Raw genomic sequence first — 19,009 nt, 5'->3', positions numbered from 1 at the left:
AGTGTATTCTTACAAGAACATGATGCCTTGTTGCTCTGCATTGAAAACACAAGATTGCTTATAGCCATCTGTTACACACACACACACACACACACACACACACACACACACACACACACACACACACACACACACACACACACACACACACACACACACACACACACACACTTTCTGTCACTTGACATAGGTGGCATGTGGTTTCACTCTGGTCCTCTAACCAGAGGCCTGCAAGCTCCTAGCACTGCACTTTCTAGACAGATTTCACATGCTGTGCCTAGGACATGTGGGGGCCATTTCTCCAGCTTAGGAGTCACAGCCCCAAGTACACTTACCACTAACCTCTTTGGCTTTAACTGGTAGTGGCTGGATAGTGTACCGGTTAAGGGCTCTGCCTCTGACACAGAAGATCTGGGTTCGAATCTCAGCTCTTCCTGTTCAGTAAGCCAGCACCTATTGAGTAGGAGACCTTGGGCAAATCTCCCTAACACTGCCTATAGAGCGTACCCTAGTGGCTGCAGCTCTGGCGCTTTGAGTCTGCCACGAGAAAAGCGCAATATAAAGGTTTTGTGTCTTTCTGTGTCAGTGTCTTGTTTGTTCTAGGTATTCAGCTGTATCCTGTTTATATTTACATTTTAAACAGTTTCCCGACTTATTTTGGAAATGTGTTTTGAACTAAAACCAACAAACTTAACAATGAAAACAAGATCACTGCATTCCCTTTAAAACAGGCATACAAACTTAGTGCATACTTCCTGTGAGGAACAAACTTGAAAGGGTCTATATCAGTGCATGAGCCATTCAGGTATGTAAGGGCTCATTCAAACTTGCAAAGGCAAAACTTTGCGCAGGTTATTTTACCGCGATTAATGCATTAAAATCACTGAACACTCTTGTTATTCAGAGCGATCGCAATCAGTGCATTTTAAACCCCTTGGGGACCGGCCATTTAAGCCCCCTTCGGGACCAAAGCAGTTTGACGTCATCAAGCCGGGACCCGGAACTTAGTGACTGAGCGAGGATGGATGCCAGACAGAGCGGAGGGGGAGGGACGATTACCGGGGAAGTGTCAGGAAGGTGAGTGGGTCCTCTTCTCTCTCTTCAGCTGCCGCAATGGTTCAGAGATCACTACGATCTTCGGCGATCATAATGATCACGTGATCAGGATCCGATCACAATGGTTTCTGATCACTGAGGGGAGAGGTCAGCTGTCATAAGACAGCTTAATCTCCCCTCCTGGGTGTGCATGATCACATCACGACTTCAAGGACGTTAGAGTTACGTCCTGTCATCAGCAGGCGACCACACAGAGGACGTAACTAACGTCCTTGGCCCCGAAAGGGTAAAGTACTGAATCGGCAAAATGCCGCAGGTAACACGTTTAACGATTGCCGCTAATCATGAATCGTCCACGATTGGCGGCAATCACAGCAGTGAGATCACTGCCATATACCTTATATTGCGCTAGCGCTTCAGTGATTAATCTAGTGCGAACGTGCCCTAAAGGTCTGCAATAAAGCTTGCTAAAAATCTGTGCTATTTCACAAAAGTCATTTGAGAGATTGTATTTAACCAGAGACAAATGATTAATTATGTATCTATGCCAACAACAAATGATACCTTTAAGAATGCCTCCTTCTGTTCAAGATGTTTACTAATCATGGGAGTAACATGGTCAGTTTCAGAGTTTGGCCCGAGTTTGTCAGCACCTCCACACCAATCTTCATCTCTCTTGTACTCTTGCTCTAGGCTTTCTAGAACACTGCAAACCTAAAAGAAAAAAAAAATGATAGTTGCATTTGTAGTGTAACTACCTACTTGCATTGTGCTGTGAGTACAGTTTATTTCAATCAGATTTTAAATTTCCTATAACATTAAATTACTTAGATTGCATTATTTATGTTAATGAGAGCCCGAGGTGGGCTCAAAAAAAAAAAAGTAGGCTACCTGATCCGCAGGGCTGAGCGAATCAGGTACCCGCAAAAACCGCCGCTCTCGTGGGCTTCAATAGCCCACTTTCACTTGCATGACCCCTGGGTCACAACGTTGCGCTGAGAGACTGTATTGTCTCTCATACAGTGCAGGGAGGCGGGGGAGCGGCAGGAGGTGCGGCCAGGGGAGAGAGCTGCACAATGGCAGCTCAGGAAACCCTGTAGGAATGCCCTGGTCGGGAGTTTTAAACAGGGAATTCCTCTCCCGTTTACCTGAGAGTTAGGGACAAATCTTGTCGCTAAACTCGGGGGGCTATAGCGAGGCAGTGGGGGGGGGGGGGGGCAGAGTGCAGCGGTTGGGGAACACAGAGCCATGTCATTAGGCAGAGAACAAGGCTCTGTGTCCAATTTGCCCCCCATATCCCCACCTCGGGTTCTCTTTAAGTACTATGTACAGTAGCAATAAAAAGTATGTGAACCCTTTGGAATTATATGGATTTCTGCACAAATTAGTTTGAAGATGAAGTGTAACACACTAAAGAGGAAAAAACACAGAGACAACGGGAGCCCTAATGGTGCAGTACCTCACGGTAAATGGCGGATGATTGCAGGACAGATGAATAATACTCACAAAGGTGGGTTGCACCGACCACTTTGGACAGGTGGCCATACACAACCAAGACTCCACTCAGGCTACCAGGGGACCGGAAGATGGTCGCACTCTTGCAAAAAGCGCATACATGCTGATGGACTATGAGTAGGTCGTAACCAATAGTAATCAGGTGTAGCGGACTCCCCTCATAAAGAGGGGAGTAAGACACAGATAAGGGAAAAGAGGCACCCAGGAAGAATAAAATATATTAAAAACCACAAATAAAAGGAAAAAAATTAGGTGGCTTACCTCAGGGACAATAAATAAAAATGAATTATTTATTAGTAAAAAGCACAGGCAACGCGTTTTGTGGGAACTTGTCCACTTCCTCGGGACAAAAAGTGCCACTAAATGCTGGTAGCCGCATTTGGACAGCCTCAAATTCATTTTTATGAATTTGTCATCATTGAGTTAGGCCACCTCATTTTTTTCCTTTTATTCTTTGTTTTTAATATATTTTATTTTTCCTTGGCGGCTGGAGTTCAAGCAATGAGATGAGATTGGTTACATCTGCCCTGCCCTATAAAACAAACACACCAGTTTTGGGTTTGCTTTTCCCAAGAAGCATTGCCTGATGTGAATGATGCCTCACACAAAAAAAGCTCTTAGAAGACCTACAATTAAGAATTGTTGACTTGCACAAAGCTGGAAAGGGTTATAAAAGTATCTCCAAAAGCCTTGCTGTTCATCAGTCCACAGTAAGACAAATGGTCTATAAATGGAGAAAGTTCAGCACTGCTGCTACTCTCCCTAGGAGTGGCCATCCTGTAAAGATGACTGCAAGAGCACAGCGCAGAATGCTCAATTGGAGTAAACAATGCAAATTGCATGGCTATACTGCTAATCCTCTGCCTCAAATACATTTAGCCATAGACCCTGAACAAGCAAGCATGCAGATAAGGTGCTCAGACTGAAACTTGACTGGATTAGTCACATGCTTGTTTCAACTTTGTGTTTCAAACACAACTGCAGCCAAAGAGATCAGCAGGACTGTCGGGTAATTGGCATTGTAAAAGAAAAAACATATTGGCAACCTTCATATGTCTCTCAGTTCAGGTGCACTTTAAGGTTAGGTTGTAATCCTTGCTCACTTCATCTCAAGTCAGAAAGGTTAGTGAAGTAGAGCTTGCACAACCACAACAAGGTGAGGGTTTCAAATGCTCACCAACGCATAGCAGACACATAAAAAAAATGCCCAAGTGTGCTGGCTTATTAATGTTCTCCATCCTCAGTAAACAGGCCCCACTGTGTACATAATGTGTTGTACAGAACACAAGCTGAAATATTTTTAGGATGGATGACCTTTTAAGAAAACTATACAAGGAATCAAATGCCACATGAAATAAAAAAAATACATCAATCGTGTTACAATTTAACCATATATGGAGAAGACACATCTGTACCAGAAGAGAGTGGAGCTCCAGGACAATATGATACATTTTGAGCACTATGAGAAAATCTAACATTTACCACTCAGTGGATGTGCAGATCAGGTTAATAAACATCCTTTATGGATTCTATTTCTAATGCAGGGATCAGATTTACTTATACAGCAAACTTTATGTCCTGCTCCAAGAACACTGAAATCGTTTCACATCCAAAATTGCTCACGACACTTGTTACGTGTTAACTTTATCTTCCTTTTATTGTAAAACAAAACAATAAACAAAAGTGCCCCAAAAATATATGTAAACCATTTTTTTCTGTTTTAAAATAAGTCTCTATATGTCCCCTAACTTTTTTTTTTCTTTTTACCTGGTTTGGGTGCTTTTGGCTAACTGCAGGAACTGTGCAGTTCCAGCAGGATTGTGGGAAGGTTTAGCTATAGTAACAAGCTTATCTCAGCATTCGAACAAAAAGTTTATTATTTTGGATAAGATAAGGACACTATTTATTTTAGTATGTATATAGCTCTGACATATTACACAGCGCAGTACAGAGTATTGTTTTGTCACTAACTGTCACTCAGAGGTGCTCACAATCTTGTCCCTACCATAGTCATATGTCTATATATTGTGAAGAGCATGTATCATAGTCTAAGGCGAATTTAGGGGGAAGCCAATTAACTTATCTGTAATTTTTGGGAGGTGGGAGGAAACCGGAGTGCCCGGAGGAAACCCACACAGACACGGGGAGAACATACAAACTCCTTGCAGATGTTGACCTGGCTGGGATTCCAACCGGGGACCCAGCGCTGCAAGGCAAGAGCGCTAACCACTATGCCACCGTGCTGCACTATGGCCAGAAGGTAATCCCCTCCCTTTAATGAGAGTTTGCACAGTGATGTAGAGGGAGAAAATTAAGAGGGAGTAGAGGGAGAAAATTAACACAGAGCTGCTTTTTATTTTTTAATTGGGGGGGGGGGGGGGGCAAATATGTCATGATGTCACTTTTGGTATCACAGAGAAAAAGTAAACCAGCAGAATTCTTATTTTCTTATTTTTGAATCACATTCTCCTTAAATCTGACCATTAACACTAAAAACAACAGGATGGGTAAACTAAATAAGCAATTTCTTATGGGATTATTTTTTTTTTCCCAGTTAATATTACGTTTCATTCCACTGAAGTACCTGCTCAGAGGTTTTGTAGAAGGCCACAGATGCATTTACGAGTTTCAGTCTGTCTTCCATTTTCAGCATTAGCTGTTGCCAATGCGAGGCTACTTTTTCTGCACAATCCCTGATCATATCCATATCGTAATGGTTAGCTTGTAGCAAAGCCTCTGCTTTCTGCTGCACCTGCAGGGCACTTTGGTGTGTTTTCTGTCAGAGAAAATACATTATAAAATGTTAGAAGAAGAAAAAACACACACACACACACACACACACACACACACACACACACACACACACACACACACACACGCACGCGCGCACGCACACACACACACACGCGCACGCACACACACACACGCGCGCACGCACGCACACACACACACTAATAATAATAAGTGATCACCAGCTGATTGCTTGTTTGGATAGGGCTCTCTTGGTGCAGATATTCAATACAGCTTTCTGCCATTGTCAAGGGATTGCAGCATTGAATATTTGTAGGTAACTGAGTACCAGCTGAAAGCTCTGCTAATAGAGAATAAAATAGTGAAGCATCCAATTACTGCAAGTGTGAGGACCAGAACTGGTTCCTGTTTTAGGACAATGTCACATAAGAGACTGGCTCATTAGCAACTATTTGCTAATCAAAACATTATATTGCGCTGCTTGCCAAGTCATTAATAATCTAATAAAAGCCCAATAAAAAATAATATAGCCCTTAACTGACAGTGGTTATTTCCCGTAAAGCAGTGGTGCGTGACCTTCTTGCCTGTGGTTTCTCTTCGGATTCCATCTCCCTGAAGATTTACACTAGGTGGAATGCTCCTGTACACAGAACAACTCAATAGACACTCAAACCAGCTGGAAAGAGCAGAAAAGTTGCAGTCCAAGGTCCAGTTTAAGAGACCCGCACCAAGAAGTGAAGCAGGTTGCCAGGGCTGTAGAGTAGAAGCAATTTTGGGTATTTGGAGTCGGAGTTGATGGTATCAAACTGAGGAGTCGAATGATTTTTGCACCAACTCCACAGCCCTGGTAAGTATTAGACTAAGGAGTCGGAGTTATGGGGTCAGAGCAAAATGGGGTTGGTGGTTTCATAAACTGAGGAGTCGGAGTATTATTGTACCGACTCCACAGCCCTGCAGGTTGGACATCACTGCACTATTAAAAAAAAAAGCATGCAAGACTTGCTGTCTTTTTTTTTTTTTTTTTTTTTTTATTACTTTTAGCCTTAAAGAAGGCAAGACTACTTACTACTATAAAATACATTTTTAACATATTTCAGATTTGGCTGGATATGAACATCAAATCTAACAAAAATCTACTTAGAAAGCAGGTCCCCTAAACTGATGTCACTTCACAAAGCACATCAAACAATTTAAATCTAAAGGACCCCGATCACAAAAAATTGTAACATTTAAAATACATGTGCATAAGACGTGCATTTCTCCAAGAGTAAAATGCACTATAAATTACTTTTACCCTATGTTGCTGTCCCTTACAGTAAGCAAGAAATGTCTGACAGATCTGACAGGTTTTCAACCAGTTCATCTTCTTATGGAGTATGCTCAGTATTTTCTTTATTATTACAAAAGCAGTCCCTGGATAGGATCTATAAAAGGATGCCAGCTTGCCTCCCTACTCCCTTGCACGCTGCTTTGGCAATTAAACTGAGCAACTGCCATTCAAAAAGTGCTTTTGGAAACAAAGAAAACCCTGAGAATTCCCTGATGAGGAGATGGACTAGTCCAAAACTTGTCAGATTTTTACAATCTATTGTACATGACAGCAATGTAGGAAAAAAATAAATGTATAGTGCATTTTACTCTGGAACAATTGTATATTTTATACATATGCATACACATGTATTTTAACTTTTTTTTAAATTTCGCTATAGTGGTCTTTTAACAAAAAAAATAAAATAAAAATGATTACAAATGAATATGTCTTTGGAGGATGAGGTTTGTACCCAAAGGTTTACAGCGACACTGTTTATCAACTGTTATTTAAAATATTAAATCGGACAAGTGTCACTGTGAAGTTTGCCTCTATAGTGGTCCTGAAAATTTGCAGGGAAAATGTGAAATTTTGCGTGAACCTTGTTTACATCATGGTTTTTGCACAAGTTACATTTTAAATACATAAAATGAATGAAAAATAAGATGAGCATTTGTTACTAGTTATTAATCAAATTGTTCAGAAGACAGTAAAATTAGAATTGAAAACACAAAATTTCAAAACTTTGATGCTGGAAAAACCGGAAGGTACGGGGAGGAGGAAGCAGCGGACATGAAGGTGGAGAGTCATCATGCGCAATGCCATAAATATATTTATAATAAGGAAAGAGGTCAGCACCTGATTCTCTAGTGGGGAGTATTAAGAAATGGGGAGACAGTGCCTGGCTCACTTCTAGTCCACTATATTAGTGTAGGTTTACGTTAATTTTCCCATCCTCATCAACCCAGTCTTGATGATGATGCATTTGGCATACAATTTCATGAAGTGTTCAGGAAAGCCCTCCATTGCTTTGCAAGATTTGCATTCATAAGCATGTGATTATGCAGATGATGGTTTCCTAAGACAGTGACTATTGGACCTTTTAGACAACCAAAGTATCTCTGTGTTAACTTAACCACAAAGAGAAACTGAAGCAAAAAAAAAAAAAAAAAAAAAAAAAAAAATGGATGATATAATGATTTGTATGTGTAGTACAGCCATGAAATAAAACATTAGGAGCAGAGACAGGAGTCTAATATTGTTTCCAGTACAGAAAGAGTTAACCACCCTGGCGTTCTATTGAGATCGCCAGGGCGGCTGCGGGAGGTTTTTTTTTTTTAATTAAAAAAAAGCTATTTCATGCAGCCAACTTAAAGTTGGCTGCATGAAAGCCCACTAGAGGGCGCTCCGGAGGCGTTCTTCCGATCGCCTCCGGCAAGCATAAGTAACAAGGAAGGCTGCAATGAGCAGCCTTCCTTGTTTGGCTTTCCTCCTCGCCATGGCGGCGAGCGGAGTGACGTCATGGACGTCAGCCGACGTCCTGACGTCAGCCGCCTCCGATCCAGCCCTTAGCGCTGGCCGGAACTATTTGTTCCGGCTGCGCAGGGCTCGAGCGGCTGGGGGGACCCTCTTTCGCCGCTGCTCGCGGCGGATCGCCGCAGAGCGGCGGCGATCAGGCAGCACACACGGCTGGCAAAGTGCCGGTTGCGTGTGCTGCTTTTTATTTTATCAAAAACGGCCCAGCAGGGCCTGAGCGGCACCTTCTGGCTTTAATGGACGAGCTGAGCTCGTCCATACCGCTAAAGTGGTTAAAGAGACGCTGAAGCGAAAAAAATTATGATATAATGAATTGTTTGTGTAGTACAGCTGAGAAATAAAGCATTAGGAGCAGAGACATAAGTGTAATATTTGTTTCCAGTACATGAAGAGTTAAGAAACACCAGTTATCTATGCAAATAGTCATTGAGCCCTGCGACTTTGAAAGTGGTGGAGAGCTGACTTCTGATTAGGTTATCACCACTGTATTGTGTTTTTCTTTTGCAGAGAACAGTTCAGGACAGGTCAAAAGTTCACTGCCTGTTCTGCAAAATAAAAACTTTTAGAATGCTGAGTAATGTGTAAACTGCAAATATAAAATGCAATGTTATATAAAAAAAAAAGCTGTGTAACTGAAAATAAAAATATGAGAATTTTTTTTGCTATGAATATTCTAGTAATTACCACTACTACACAACCAATTCATGATATCATCATTTTTTTTCGCTTCAGTGTCTCTTTAAGAAACTTCAGTTATATATGCAAAAACAGCCATTGAGCTACTTGACTTTGAAAGTCACAGAGAGCTCTGTCTTCTGAAGCTTGTTATCTCAACTGTCAGTCACTGTATTTTCTTTTTCTCTCCAGAGGACAGGTCAATAGTTCACTGGGCTGCTCTGTAAAATCATTTAGAATGCTGAGTAGTGTGTAAACTGCAAATATTAGAGAATGATGCAACGTTATAAAAATATATATATATATATATATATATATATATATATATATATATATATATATATATATATATATATATATATATATATATATATATATATATATATATATATATATATATTTTGTTATAATTTAAGTAGGCCTCAGTTACTTGGCCTGAGTTTTATGTAAAAGGCTTGTCCGCAGTGTATGCCTTTAAAATAGATAGAGGTTTGGTGATGCAGGCAGAGGCATCTCAGGGTCTGCGTGTAGCAGAAGATACACGCAGATACTGAGAACATGTTCCTAAAGAAGGCCATCGGACTACTCTGACCTCAACCACAGGAACAGAAAACATTGGCCATGTTTACTAAACATCCACGGTCCTGCATCTGGGTCAAGTGCCTCATTGATTATTAATCGAGTAGGCGGGTATGATGACACCACGAGTGGGTCCACCAATAGACTGATATAGGGGGTGGCGAAGATGATGTCATATTTAACTCTTTCCTAGTCGGTATTAAATCTGGAGCGAGCGATGGGGAACTCACTTCTGCTTCTTCCTTCCGCACTAGCTCGCAATACTGACTGGAACCCAATTATTTCTCTAAGCATGTTCTTCCTTTATGTAATCTGATATAATGTTTGCTGTACATAGGTAGTCTAGCTGTAACATAGAGTAGATACAAGAAGACCTGGGTATCTTCAGTAGGAAGATACTCAAGCAGCTGTAACGCAACATGGAAGTCTGCTTGGCCAGGAGATGAATGTATCTATCTGTATTCCTGTTTCTTGAATAAATAACGGAAACATTGGAGAAGCCTGAGAAAGTCTATTTCCTGTTTGCTGTGTGGAGAGTCAAGTGATCTCACAGTCTGTGAGACGATGGTGTCGAAGCAAGGTGATAAGAACAGTTTATAACAGTGGTGCCTGAAATCCTTCCCTGCCTAGCAAAACAGGCAGACGGGGCCGGGGCCGAAGGAAAATGGTTTCAAGATATTCCACAGCAAAACAAGCGGAATAGACGGACACAGACTGTAAAGCTTATCAAGCTGAGACTGATAAGCTGGTGTGAGTAGTGTGTGGGAGCCGAGCACACACGGGCACGGGCTGCAATTCGGGGGAACCAGCGGCGACACTCGTGGATGTTAAACTTTGACTGACAGTGCACATCAGTCACAGCCTAAACCGGATCACAGGTGACTGGAAGGCTCCGAGGCCGGCTGGCAGCTGCCGCTGGAGATTGATCCGCTGAGACAGTGTGGGTACACAGAGCTGACGCTCAGTAGTTCCAGAGATCCACTCAGTGTCGTGGAAAGTTGCCAAAAGCTGGTCGAATTCGCAGGCTTACAAAGTCTTCTGCTCAGGCAAGTATGTTTTACGTTGTTGTGTTGCATTATCTTTATTGTATGAGAGGAGGATAATGTGTTAATGTGTATATTCTGTGTTAATTGCAGCATGGTGGCTGCGGGCTTTTCTTCTCTCTCGCGCGTGGTGGGAGGGGGGAGGCTGCTTTCAGAGTTTAGGTGCTGGGTTTTTTTTTCTTCGGATTCAAGCTTCCTGTGTTGTATATTTACGTAGTGGTTATCTCTGCATTTGTCTCAGGCATGTTTTTGCTGGAAAGAAGTCGATTGGGTTTTTTTTTTCTCTTCTCTTCTCTCTCCGTCTCTACAGAGGCTGGGAAAAAGGGGGGGGGGTCCCCCGCAGCAGGAGATAAGCCAGCGGTGCTTCTGTTAGTACTGGATGGGAGGGAGAGGTGATAGAGAGGAGTGTAGTGAGAGGTGCAAGCTTATCTAGTTCCAGTCAGCGCCGCTAAAAGTTATATAGGTTTATTGTTGTGGTCATGTCAGACTGATAAATGTGCGTCTCACAAGTACTAGCTGTTAATATGGTTTAGAGTTACGCTGCACGCGTGAATAGTTCTGTGTTATGCTGCAGATGATTTGTGAGGGGAGAAAGATTCCTACGTCTCTGGGGATCCGTATGTCTGATTGCAGTTCGGATTACAGCTGAGACGTGAAGGAATGCTGAGGCTGATTTTTGTGCACTGTGGATAGATGCTGTGTGTAACTATGCATAAAAAATGTATGTTCTATTTGAGTTTGCTTTCTTTCCTAAGGTATAGGAACGAGAGGCTGTTATGGGAGCAGCCATCTTAGCTGGCAGTCCAGGACTCAAAATGGCGGCAGTGGAGAGAGCCCGCCCCCGAGAGTCATGGCCCCCACACGTCATGGCAGGGGGGAGGAGGGGCTGGGGGATCCACGTCACGTCAGGCTGTGCTCGCGGCTCCGGGCAGAGCAGCTGAAAGGAAGGGGGGTAGAAATACAGAGACATTCTCCTGTGTGTCTCGGTTCTCAAAGTATTTCCCCAGAGCTTTTCCCTGGGTCCATGGACAGGAATGCCAGAATAGGAAGTGTTTCCCAGCTAGGTGCAGGGACACACGTAGCAGTGCAGATCAGGAAAGGGTCTGTACTGGGTTGCTTATGGGATTATTCCTGTAAGTGGGGCACCTTAATGGGTGGTGCAGCATGAGTTCCCAATAGAGTATAGGGGGGGGGACAGTGCATCAGGGGGGTGCCGGAGTTGGAAAAAAGGGAGTTGACCAATTCGGGTTTCCGTCGCCGCTTCTGCAGAGCGGTAACGTTTTTTCCGGTTTTGTCGTGAACAGGGCCAGAGCTGGACTGAGAGGTCTATGCTGGGCTGGAGCTGTTTTTGTGTGCGTTTTTTTTCGTCCACTGATTGGTCAAATATGTTTTTTCCAGCTCCTATCAATTGTAGCACAAAGAACAAGGACTGACAGCAGTTCATGGGGCAATTATACAGATGATAGAATTGCCGTTTACAGAGTGACAGTGTATCAGTATGCTGTTTGCCATGTGACTACCTTCCATGTGGGCATTCAGGGATCTGCATACAGGCATGTGACGCTGGTATGCTTAGCCCTGCACCCTGTGTAGTTTAAGTGTAAAGTGCTCCTTCCTACAGGGAGGCAGCCGTTTTTTTTGTGAAGTCTGGGGGTAGTGGCACGGCAAACATGGATCAGAGGGTACAACACACAGAACTTCTAGCAGAGCTGGTATCGCGATGAAGTTCTAGATAAGTAAATGCGATAATGAGTAAGAGCATTGCAGGCTCACCTGCAAAGCAACATCAGGTGTGGCATCCGTAATCTGTGCATGCGACGGCCGCGCATGGACAGATAAGGGGGGATGTGGAGTGAGCTGCAATGGGGCGAGAGCTTCCAAAGGTGAAGCGAGCTTCCATAGGTGAAGTCCGCGGGAGCATATTGTAAACAGGTAAGTACTGAGGATAGTACTGAGGTAGGGGGGGTGAAGTTTAACTCCAATCTACCAATAAGAGTAAACAGAGGTCATGAGAACCATAAAGCAACGAGATCAATTACGGTATATATTGATCAATTTAAAGTGTAAAGAGTACAAGCCGCAGGGCGAATCCCAAATCATTAATAAGAATTGATTTGTTTGTATTTCGATTTCAGGTGTTTGGCAATATGGAATTGAGACAGCTGCAGTGCTGGCAGCAAAGATGGAGATGTCAGTCGGATAAGCGAAAGGTCCCAGATGCCAATCTAAGCTTGGAGGAACACGAGATTCCTGAAATCGGAAAGAGACTAAAACACGAGATTCCTGAAATTGGAAAGAGACTAAAACACGAGATTCCTGAAATCGGAAAGAGACTAAAACACGAGATTTCGGAGATCGGAAAGAGACTAACAAAACTGTCGGAGCAAAGCATAATGCAAAGTGCTAATGTTTTTCTTTCCCAAGGTGGTGCTTTTATAATGAAGAGTACCATGCTGATGGTGATCCTAGGTTGCCATTCCGTCCTAGGAGAACGAAGAGAGGACATTCTCATGTATAATAAGGGGTTAATGAGAATGCAAGGCCCAAGCATGTTAATGTTGGGTGACAAAGGTACTGATCCTTTCACACCTCCCTCCGCTTGGCACAGATGGACCATGCAGGGACGGAGGAAAAGAGCACTTGTGCCAGGAGAAAGCAAATTTCATGGCACAAGGTGGGTGAAAGGTCTGAAGGGTCAAGTGTGCGGGCAGTGGGAATTTAATGGCAGTGTAAATCTGCTATTGAATGCCACACTCCCAGAATCAATGCACCGATCCAAAGGTTTGTTAAAAGGTACATTGCAGTACAATGGGTACATGCAAAAGGTGGAGTGTGTGATTCAGGGGTACCTTGTCTTGGTTATGCAGAGTGAGATGGTTCCAGATTGGAGAGGAACGAGTAGGAGGCGTCAATTCTCCTGCCGGAGAGACGCGGGGGACAACATCACACTCTGGAGCTACCAACAGAGAGTGCCTCTGAAACAACTTTACACACGTAAAGGCTGGAAAGCCGAGGGTGGGTGGTTCTCGAAACAAGAAGTAAAAATCGAGATCAAGCCACATTTCCAGGTGACAAAGAGGGTGGGGAGAGCGGTCCCGGGGGAGGGAAAGCCCACACAGGGAACCCCATTCACACCACACGGGTCACAACAGGAGACGATATTACACAGTCCATATGCAACAGCTTATCCTCATGATAGTTGGGTAAGTGAAGAGGTACTCTTAATCGAACGATTGCAGAGAGTACAGTCTTCCCGACCTCAGGTACATATTGTGCCTCAGGACATAAGGGGGGAAGAGGTCCAATCAGGACAGCTGGGGACATATTTTGTCAGCGAGAGATTGGACAAGGGGAGGTATATTAATTTTTCTGGAGAAGGATCTTTTGCATGGCAGCTTCGAGATGTTTGGGTGAACAAATGGAAACGGTGCAACATTCCTTTAGGCACCGCTACTTCCTTAGTTCCCACCTCAACCCGTGTCTTACACCAGGACCTGAGAGGTCAACCTTTTTTGGTGCTAGACGGGGAGGTGAAGCAAGTAGAGTTGTCCTCATGCGGGCAATTCTTGCAGAAGTACCTGCGTTGGCTGGGGCAAGTCAAATTTAGTGAAGAAGCCTGCAGGCTCAAGAACGCAGAATGCGAGGATACCATTCAAAAGATCCACCCTGAAGCCCAACCGATAGTTCCGGTGGCTGAAGGAAAGGTTTGGTTTTTTAACATAAGGTCTAATGATACATTCAAGGTATATTCTCATAATTGTTCCGATAAGGGGGAGTTTCCAAGGGGAACATATTGTGTGAGTGGAGATCCCATATGGATCCTGTCATCCAGGTTTGATGACGTTGTTTCTCAAATTGTTAAGAGAACTCTAAAGGTCAAAGTTTCACGGGTAGTTCCCGTCCTGAAAGAGAACCCGACATGGGACAAAGGGGAACAGGGTTTGATCCAAGACGACCACATTTTGTTACAAAGGTTAAACAAACAGTACACTAAGTTAGAGGTAAGATTTCACCATGATACAGGTGATCTTAACGAGGTAGAACACAAAAATGAGCAGGTGAGTTCCAGTCTGCCCTGGTGGACAAAGGTTCCGGTGATGTTCCAGGGACACTCGGACGGGGCATCTGCAGTTCCAAAGTTCTTTCTACACCCACTGGTCGTCTGGATGGGGATGACAACTTTAGGCATCATTGTCCAGGTGAGGTTGCGGGTTAAAATTACGTAAAATAAATTAACCTGGTCCAGAGATTGGTGCCTCATAAACAATCTACTGAACCAATAGTTTAAATTAAGGGATCTACAGGGTTACGGGTATAGGTTTAGTAGTACCTGTGATGGAGCTGATTGTATAAAGGCGCTCTTTTAGAAGGCACCTGGCACTGCTCCATCGAGTAACAAACAAACGAGTTTCACTTTTCTGTGGTCATGCAAGTTTGTGAGTGATACGCAAGTGACGCAAATGCTGAGCATGTGGTATTGAGGGACTTAGAAGTAGGGCCTCCCAAGAGAGCCTGGTTACAGGAAGACCAAGAGGTCTTGCTCTCTCTCTTCCAGGGGTAACCGCCTAGAGCAGAGAAGTTGTGTGAGCACGAACATCGAAAAGTGAAACATACAAGAAAGAAACCAGGTACTGGGAGTTTCAGACGCTGGGATCTGCGGGTCAAGCCGTTTTAGGGGGGATTGTTATAATTTAAGTAGGCCTCAGTTACTTGGCCTGAGTTTTATGTAAAAGGCTTGTCCGCAGTGTATGCCTTTAAAATAGATAGAGGTTTGGTGATGCAGGCAGAGGCATCTCAGGGTCTGCGTGTAGCAGAAGATACACGCAGATACTGAGAACATGTTCCTAAAGAAGGCCATCGGACTACTCTGACCTCAACCACAGGAACAGAAAACATTGGCCATGTTTACTAAACATCCACGGTCCTGCATCTGGGTCAAGTGCCTCATTGATTATTAATCGAGTAGGCGGGTATGATGACACCACGAGTGGGTCCACCAATAGACTGATATAGGGGGTGGCGAAGATGATGTCATATTTAACTCTTTCCTAGTCGGTATTAAATCTGGAGCGAGCGATGGGGAACTCACTTCTGCTTCTTCCTTCCGCACTAGCTCGCAATACTGACTGGAACCCAATTATTTCTCTAAGCATGTTCTTCCTTTATGTAATCTGATATAATGTTTGCTGTACATAGGTAGTCTAGCTGTAACAGAGTAGATACAAGAAGACCTGGGTATCTTCAGTAGGAAGATACTCAAGCAGCTGTAACGCAACATGGAAGTCTGCTTGGCCAGGAGATGAATGTATCTATCTGTATTCCTGTTTCTTGAATAAATAACGGAAACATTGGAGAAGCCTGAGAAAGTCTATTTCCTGTTTGCTGTGTGGAGAGTCAAGTGATCTCACAGTCTGTGAGACGATGGTGTCGAAGCAAGGTGATAAGAACAGTTTATAACATACATACATATATATATATATATATATAAAACTGAAAATAAAAACATGAGAATATTTTCTTTGCTACTAATGTTCTATTAATTATCTGTACTACACAACCAATTGCTTAGATAATTATTTTTTGCTTCAGTGTCTCTTTAAGGACCAAAGGTTTCCACCCCCTAGTGACCAGGCTATTTTTTACAATTCAGTGCTCTGCAGTTTTAACAGCTCACCGCAGATCCATACAACATAAACACACAAATGAACTTTTCCTACTTTTGTTGCCACCAACAGTGCTTTCTGTTGGTGGTATCTGATCGCCGCTGCAGGCTTTTTTTCATTATTTATTTGTTCCTTTTTTTAAAAAATAAATGTGACTATTTTTTTTTCTATCCCCTCCTTTCCTCCCACCAAGGTCCAATCAGGGCGATCCTCTCGCATAGGCATCAGCCTATGCGATAGGATCATGCAGAGAACCGCACCAGGGGCTGTCCCCAGTACAGCGCTGCAGTAGATCGCAGCGCTGTTCAAAGTAAATAATGGCGGTTTATTTTCTATACAGTCTGCCAGCGACGATTGCCACTGGCAGTCTGTTGACGGAGCTCCACTCCATCTCTCAAACAGGGATGCGTGCACATCCGCATGCGTGATCCCTTCTAATCTCCTACCCCAAGCACTTGACGCCTCTTGGAGTTAGGCTGTCCTGCAGCCGCCGATCAGCATTAGGTGGTCATAGAGTGGTTAACGAGTTTATAAGTACCTTTAGTGCACGCAGACACACAGAGTTGTTACATATACAGTGGTTTGCAAAAGTATTCAGCCCCCTTGACGGTTTCCACATTTTGTCATATTACTGCCACAATTTTATTGGAATTCCACGTGAAAGACCAATACAAAGTGGTGTACACGTGAGAAGTGGAACGAAAATCATACATCCGAAACAATTTTTACAAATAAATAACTGCAAAGTGGGGTGCGCATAATTATTCAGCCCCCTGCCCTGAATCAGTACTTTGTAGAACCACCTTTTGCTGCAATTACAGCTGCCAGTCTTTTAGGGTATGTCTCTACCAGCTTTGCACACCTAGAGACTGAAATCCTTGCCCATTCTTCTTTGCAAAACAGCTCCAGCTCAGTCAGAGTAGATGGACAGCGTTTGTGAACAGCAGTTTTCAGATCTTGACACAGATTCTCATTTGGATTTAGATCTGGACTTTGACAGGGCCTTTCTAACACATAGATATGTTTTGTTTTCAACCATTCCATTTGTGGCAGTAATGTGACAAAATGTGGAAAACTTCAAAGGGACTGAATACTTTTGCAAACCACTGTATTAGTAATTAACTTAATTTGTGTAATGACAGATGTTGGTAGCTTTAACATTTGTATTTTTTTAAAAGAGACTACTACAAGATAAACATTCTATCTAACTTTGCAGTAGTAGCAGTAGAGTATTGTACCATGTAAAGGCAGGAAGACTTTGTAGTAAAGATTAACGTTTTAACACACTCCTTCAGGCTAGTTACACACCAGGACGTTGCGTTTAGGGGACGTTATAGGGCACATAACGTGCCCCTAACGCAACACCTGGTGCTCTCTGGTGTGGACGTCGGAGTGAGCCGCGTTGTGCAGCTCACTCTGGCGTCCATGATGCCGTGATGCGTACTCTTGGACGCATGCGGCATCACGTGGTCGCGCCCGGCCAATCGCTGCACAGAGCGGCCACTCTAGGAAGTAAACACTGCACGTCACTGAGTGCAGTGAATATTAATTAGCCATGTGCCCGGCTGCTCTCCCCTCCTCCCAAACATGACTGAGCATGTGCAAACAGTCTAACGCAGCTTAGCCGCGTAGAACGCACAGCATGCAGCACGTGGGCAGTGTGAACAGCCCACTTGTCACTTGTATTACATTGCTGTGCGTTGGGGGAGTGTTACAGGCTGCACTAACGTGCACCTGTAACGTCCCTGTGTGCAAGAAGCCTCAAACAAGCACTTCTATGATCAAATACAAATATAACAGGCATGTGAATGTTTCATTATTCTTATCTCTGTTGTACACAAACTGCTCACGCTCCCTTTGAAGTTGGTGTAATACTGAGACCATATGAAGGTTTCATTATGCTTACCTCTATTGCATGCTGAAACTGCTCATGCTCTCTTTGAAGTTGTTCTGCCTCTTGCAGTGAACTGGCAGTAATTAGACCAGCATTCAGCATAGACTCTCCATTTCGGATCCACCCAAGCACCTTAAAAATAAATAGAATACTGAAAATATAATCTGCCATCTTTGACATAAAACAGCAATTTATCAGTAGGTAGCAAACGTATAGACAAGAAACGTTTGAATAAATACTGATTTGGTAGTTTCCAAAGCAACATGGGGAATATTACAGAGTTTGAAAGAAGCCATATAATATAATGGGGAATATTACAAAGTTTGAAAGAAGTGTCCAGGTGGCAGATGTCTCAGTTAAATAATTGCAAAATTATTTAAAATATGTTACGGCCAAAACCCCAAGCCTGACCACTTCGGGATCTGGAAAGTCAATTTGCAACAATATGTGAACATCTTACTTTGGCCGGCCAAAGTGCGAACTGTCAGGACCCAGCAGCATAGTATGAGTAAAGCGCTAGGGAAATGCTGGGCAAAATCATAGGGGATCATAGACAGACTAGCTAGATCATATACCTGTGTCAAACTTCGGGTTCTGGCAGCAACGATACAATTTTGCTTATACAATCTTATCCACTTCTATGTAATATGAGAGACTGCCTAAAGTAAAGTATATTCCCTCAGTTTTCCCTTGTACTACATAGATTTGGAACGATTTTTGTAAGATTATTCAAGGGCACCTTTAGCCTTATGTCTCTAATATAAACTGAGGGCAGCTCACACTTTCCTTTTCTAGAATGTGTGGCAGTGAACCAATGGAGATGTAGAGCAGACCAATGCTTTCCTATGGGTCCATTCACTGAATGCGGGATTGTCCACTATGATATCCTGACCTGCATAATAATTAGTAGGTAGCAGATGCACTGGCATATCAGAGAATATAAAACACTTCTGCTTTACAGACAATGTGAGCACCCTCACCAGACCAC

At 43.3% G+C, this 19,009-nt stretch overlaps 1 protein-coding gene across 9 annotated transcripts in view; it reads right to left on the bottom strand.

The window, feature by feature from the left end:
- TRIO (trio Rho guanine nucleotide exchange factor) overlaps nucleotides 1-19,009 on the bottom strand; it is a 322,942-nt gene that overhangs the window by 169,515 nt on the left and 134,418 nt on the right. For all 9 annotated transcript variants that reach the window (XM_068236605.1, XM_068236606.1, XM_068236608.1 and 6 more), the window contains exons 16-18: nucleotides 18,034-18,153; nucleotides 5,156-5,347; nucleotides 1,621-1,770 (exon numbers count right to left, since the gene is read on the bottom strand). In XM_068236605.1, coding sequence (XP_068092706.1) covers nucleotides 1,621-1,770; nucleotides 5,156-5,347; nucleotides 18,034-18,153 — 462 coding nt within the window. The remainder of the gene's footprint in view (nucleotides 1-1,620; nucleotides 1,771-5,155; nucleotides 5,348-18,033; nucleotides 18,154-19,009) is intronic.

This window comes from Hyperolius riggenbachi, chromosome 5, assembly GCF_040937935.1.
Source record: "Hyperolius riggenbachi isolate aHypRig1 chromosome 5, aHypRig1.pri, whole genome shotgun sequence".
NCBI classification, from domain to species: Eukaryota; Metazoa; Chordata; class Amphibia; order Anura; family Hyperoliidae; genus Hyperolius; species Hyperolius riggenbachi.
Note: the sequence above shows the minus strand (reverse complement) of the source record. Positions and strands in the feature narration are given on the sequence as shown.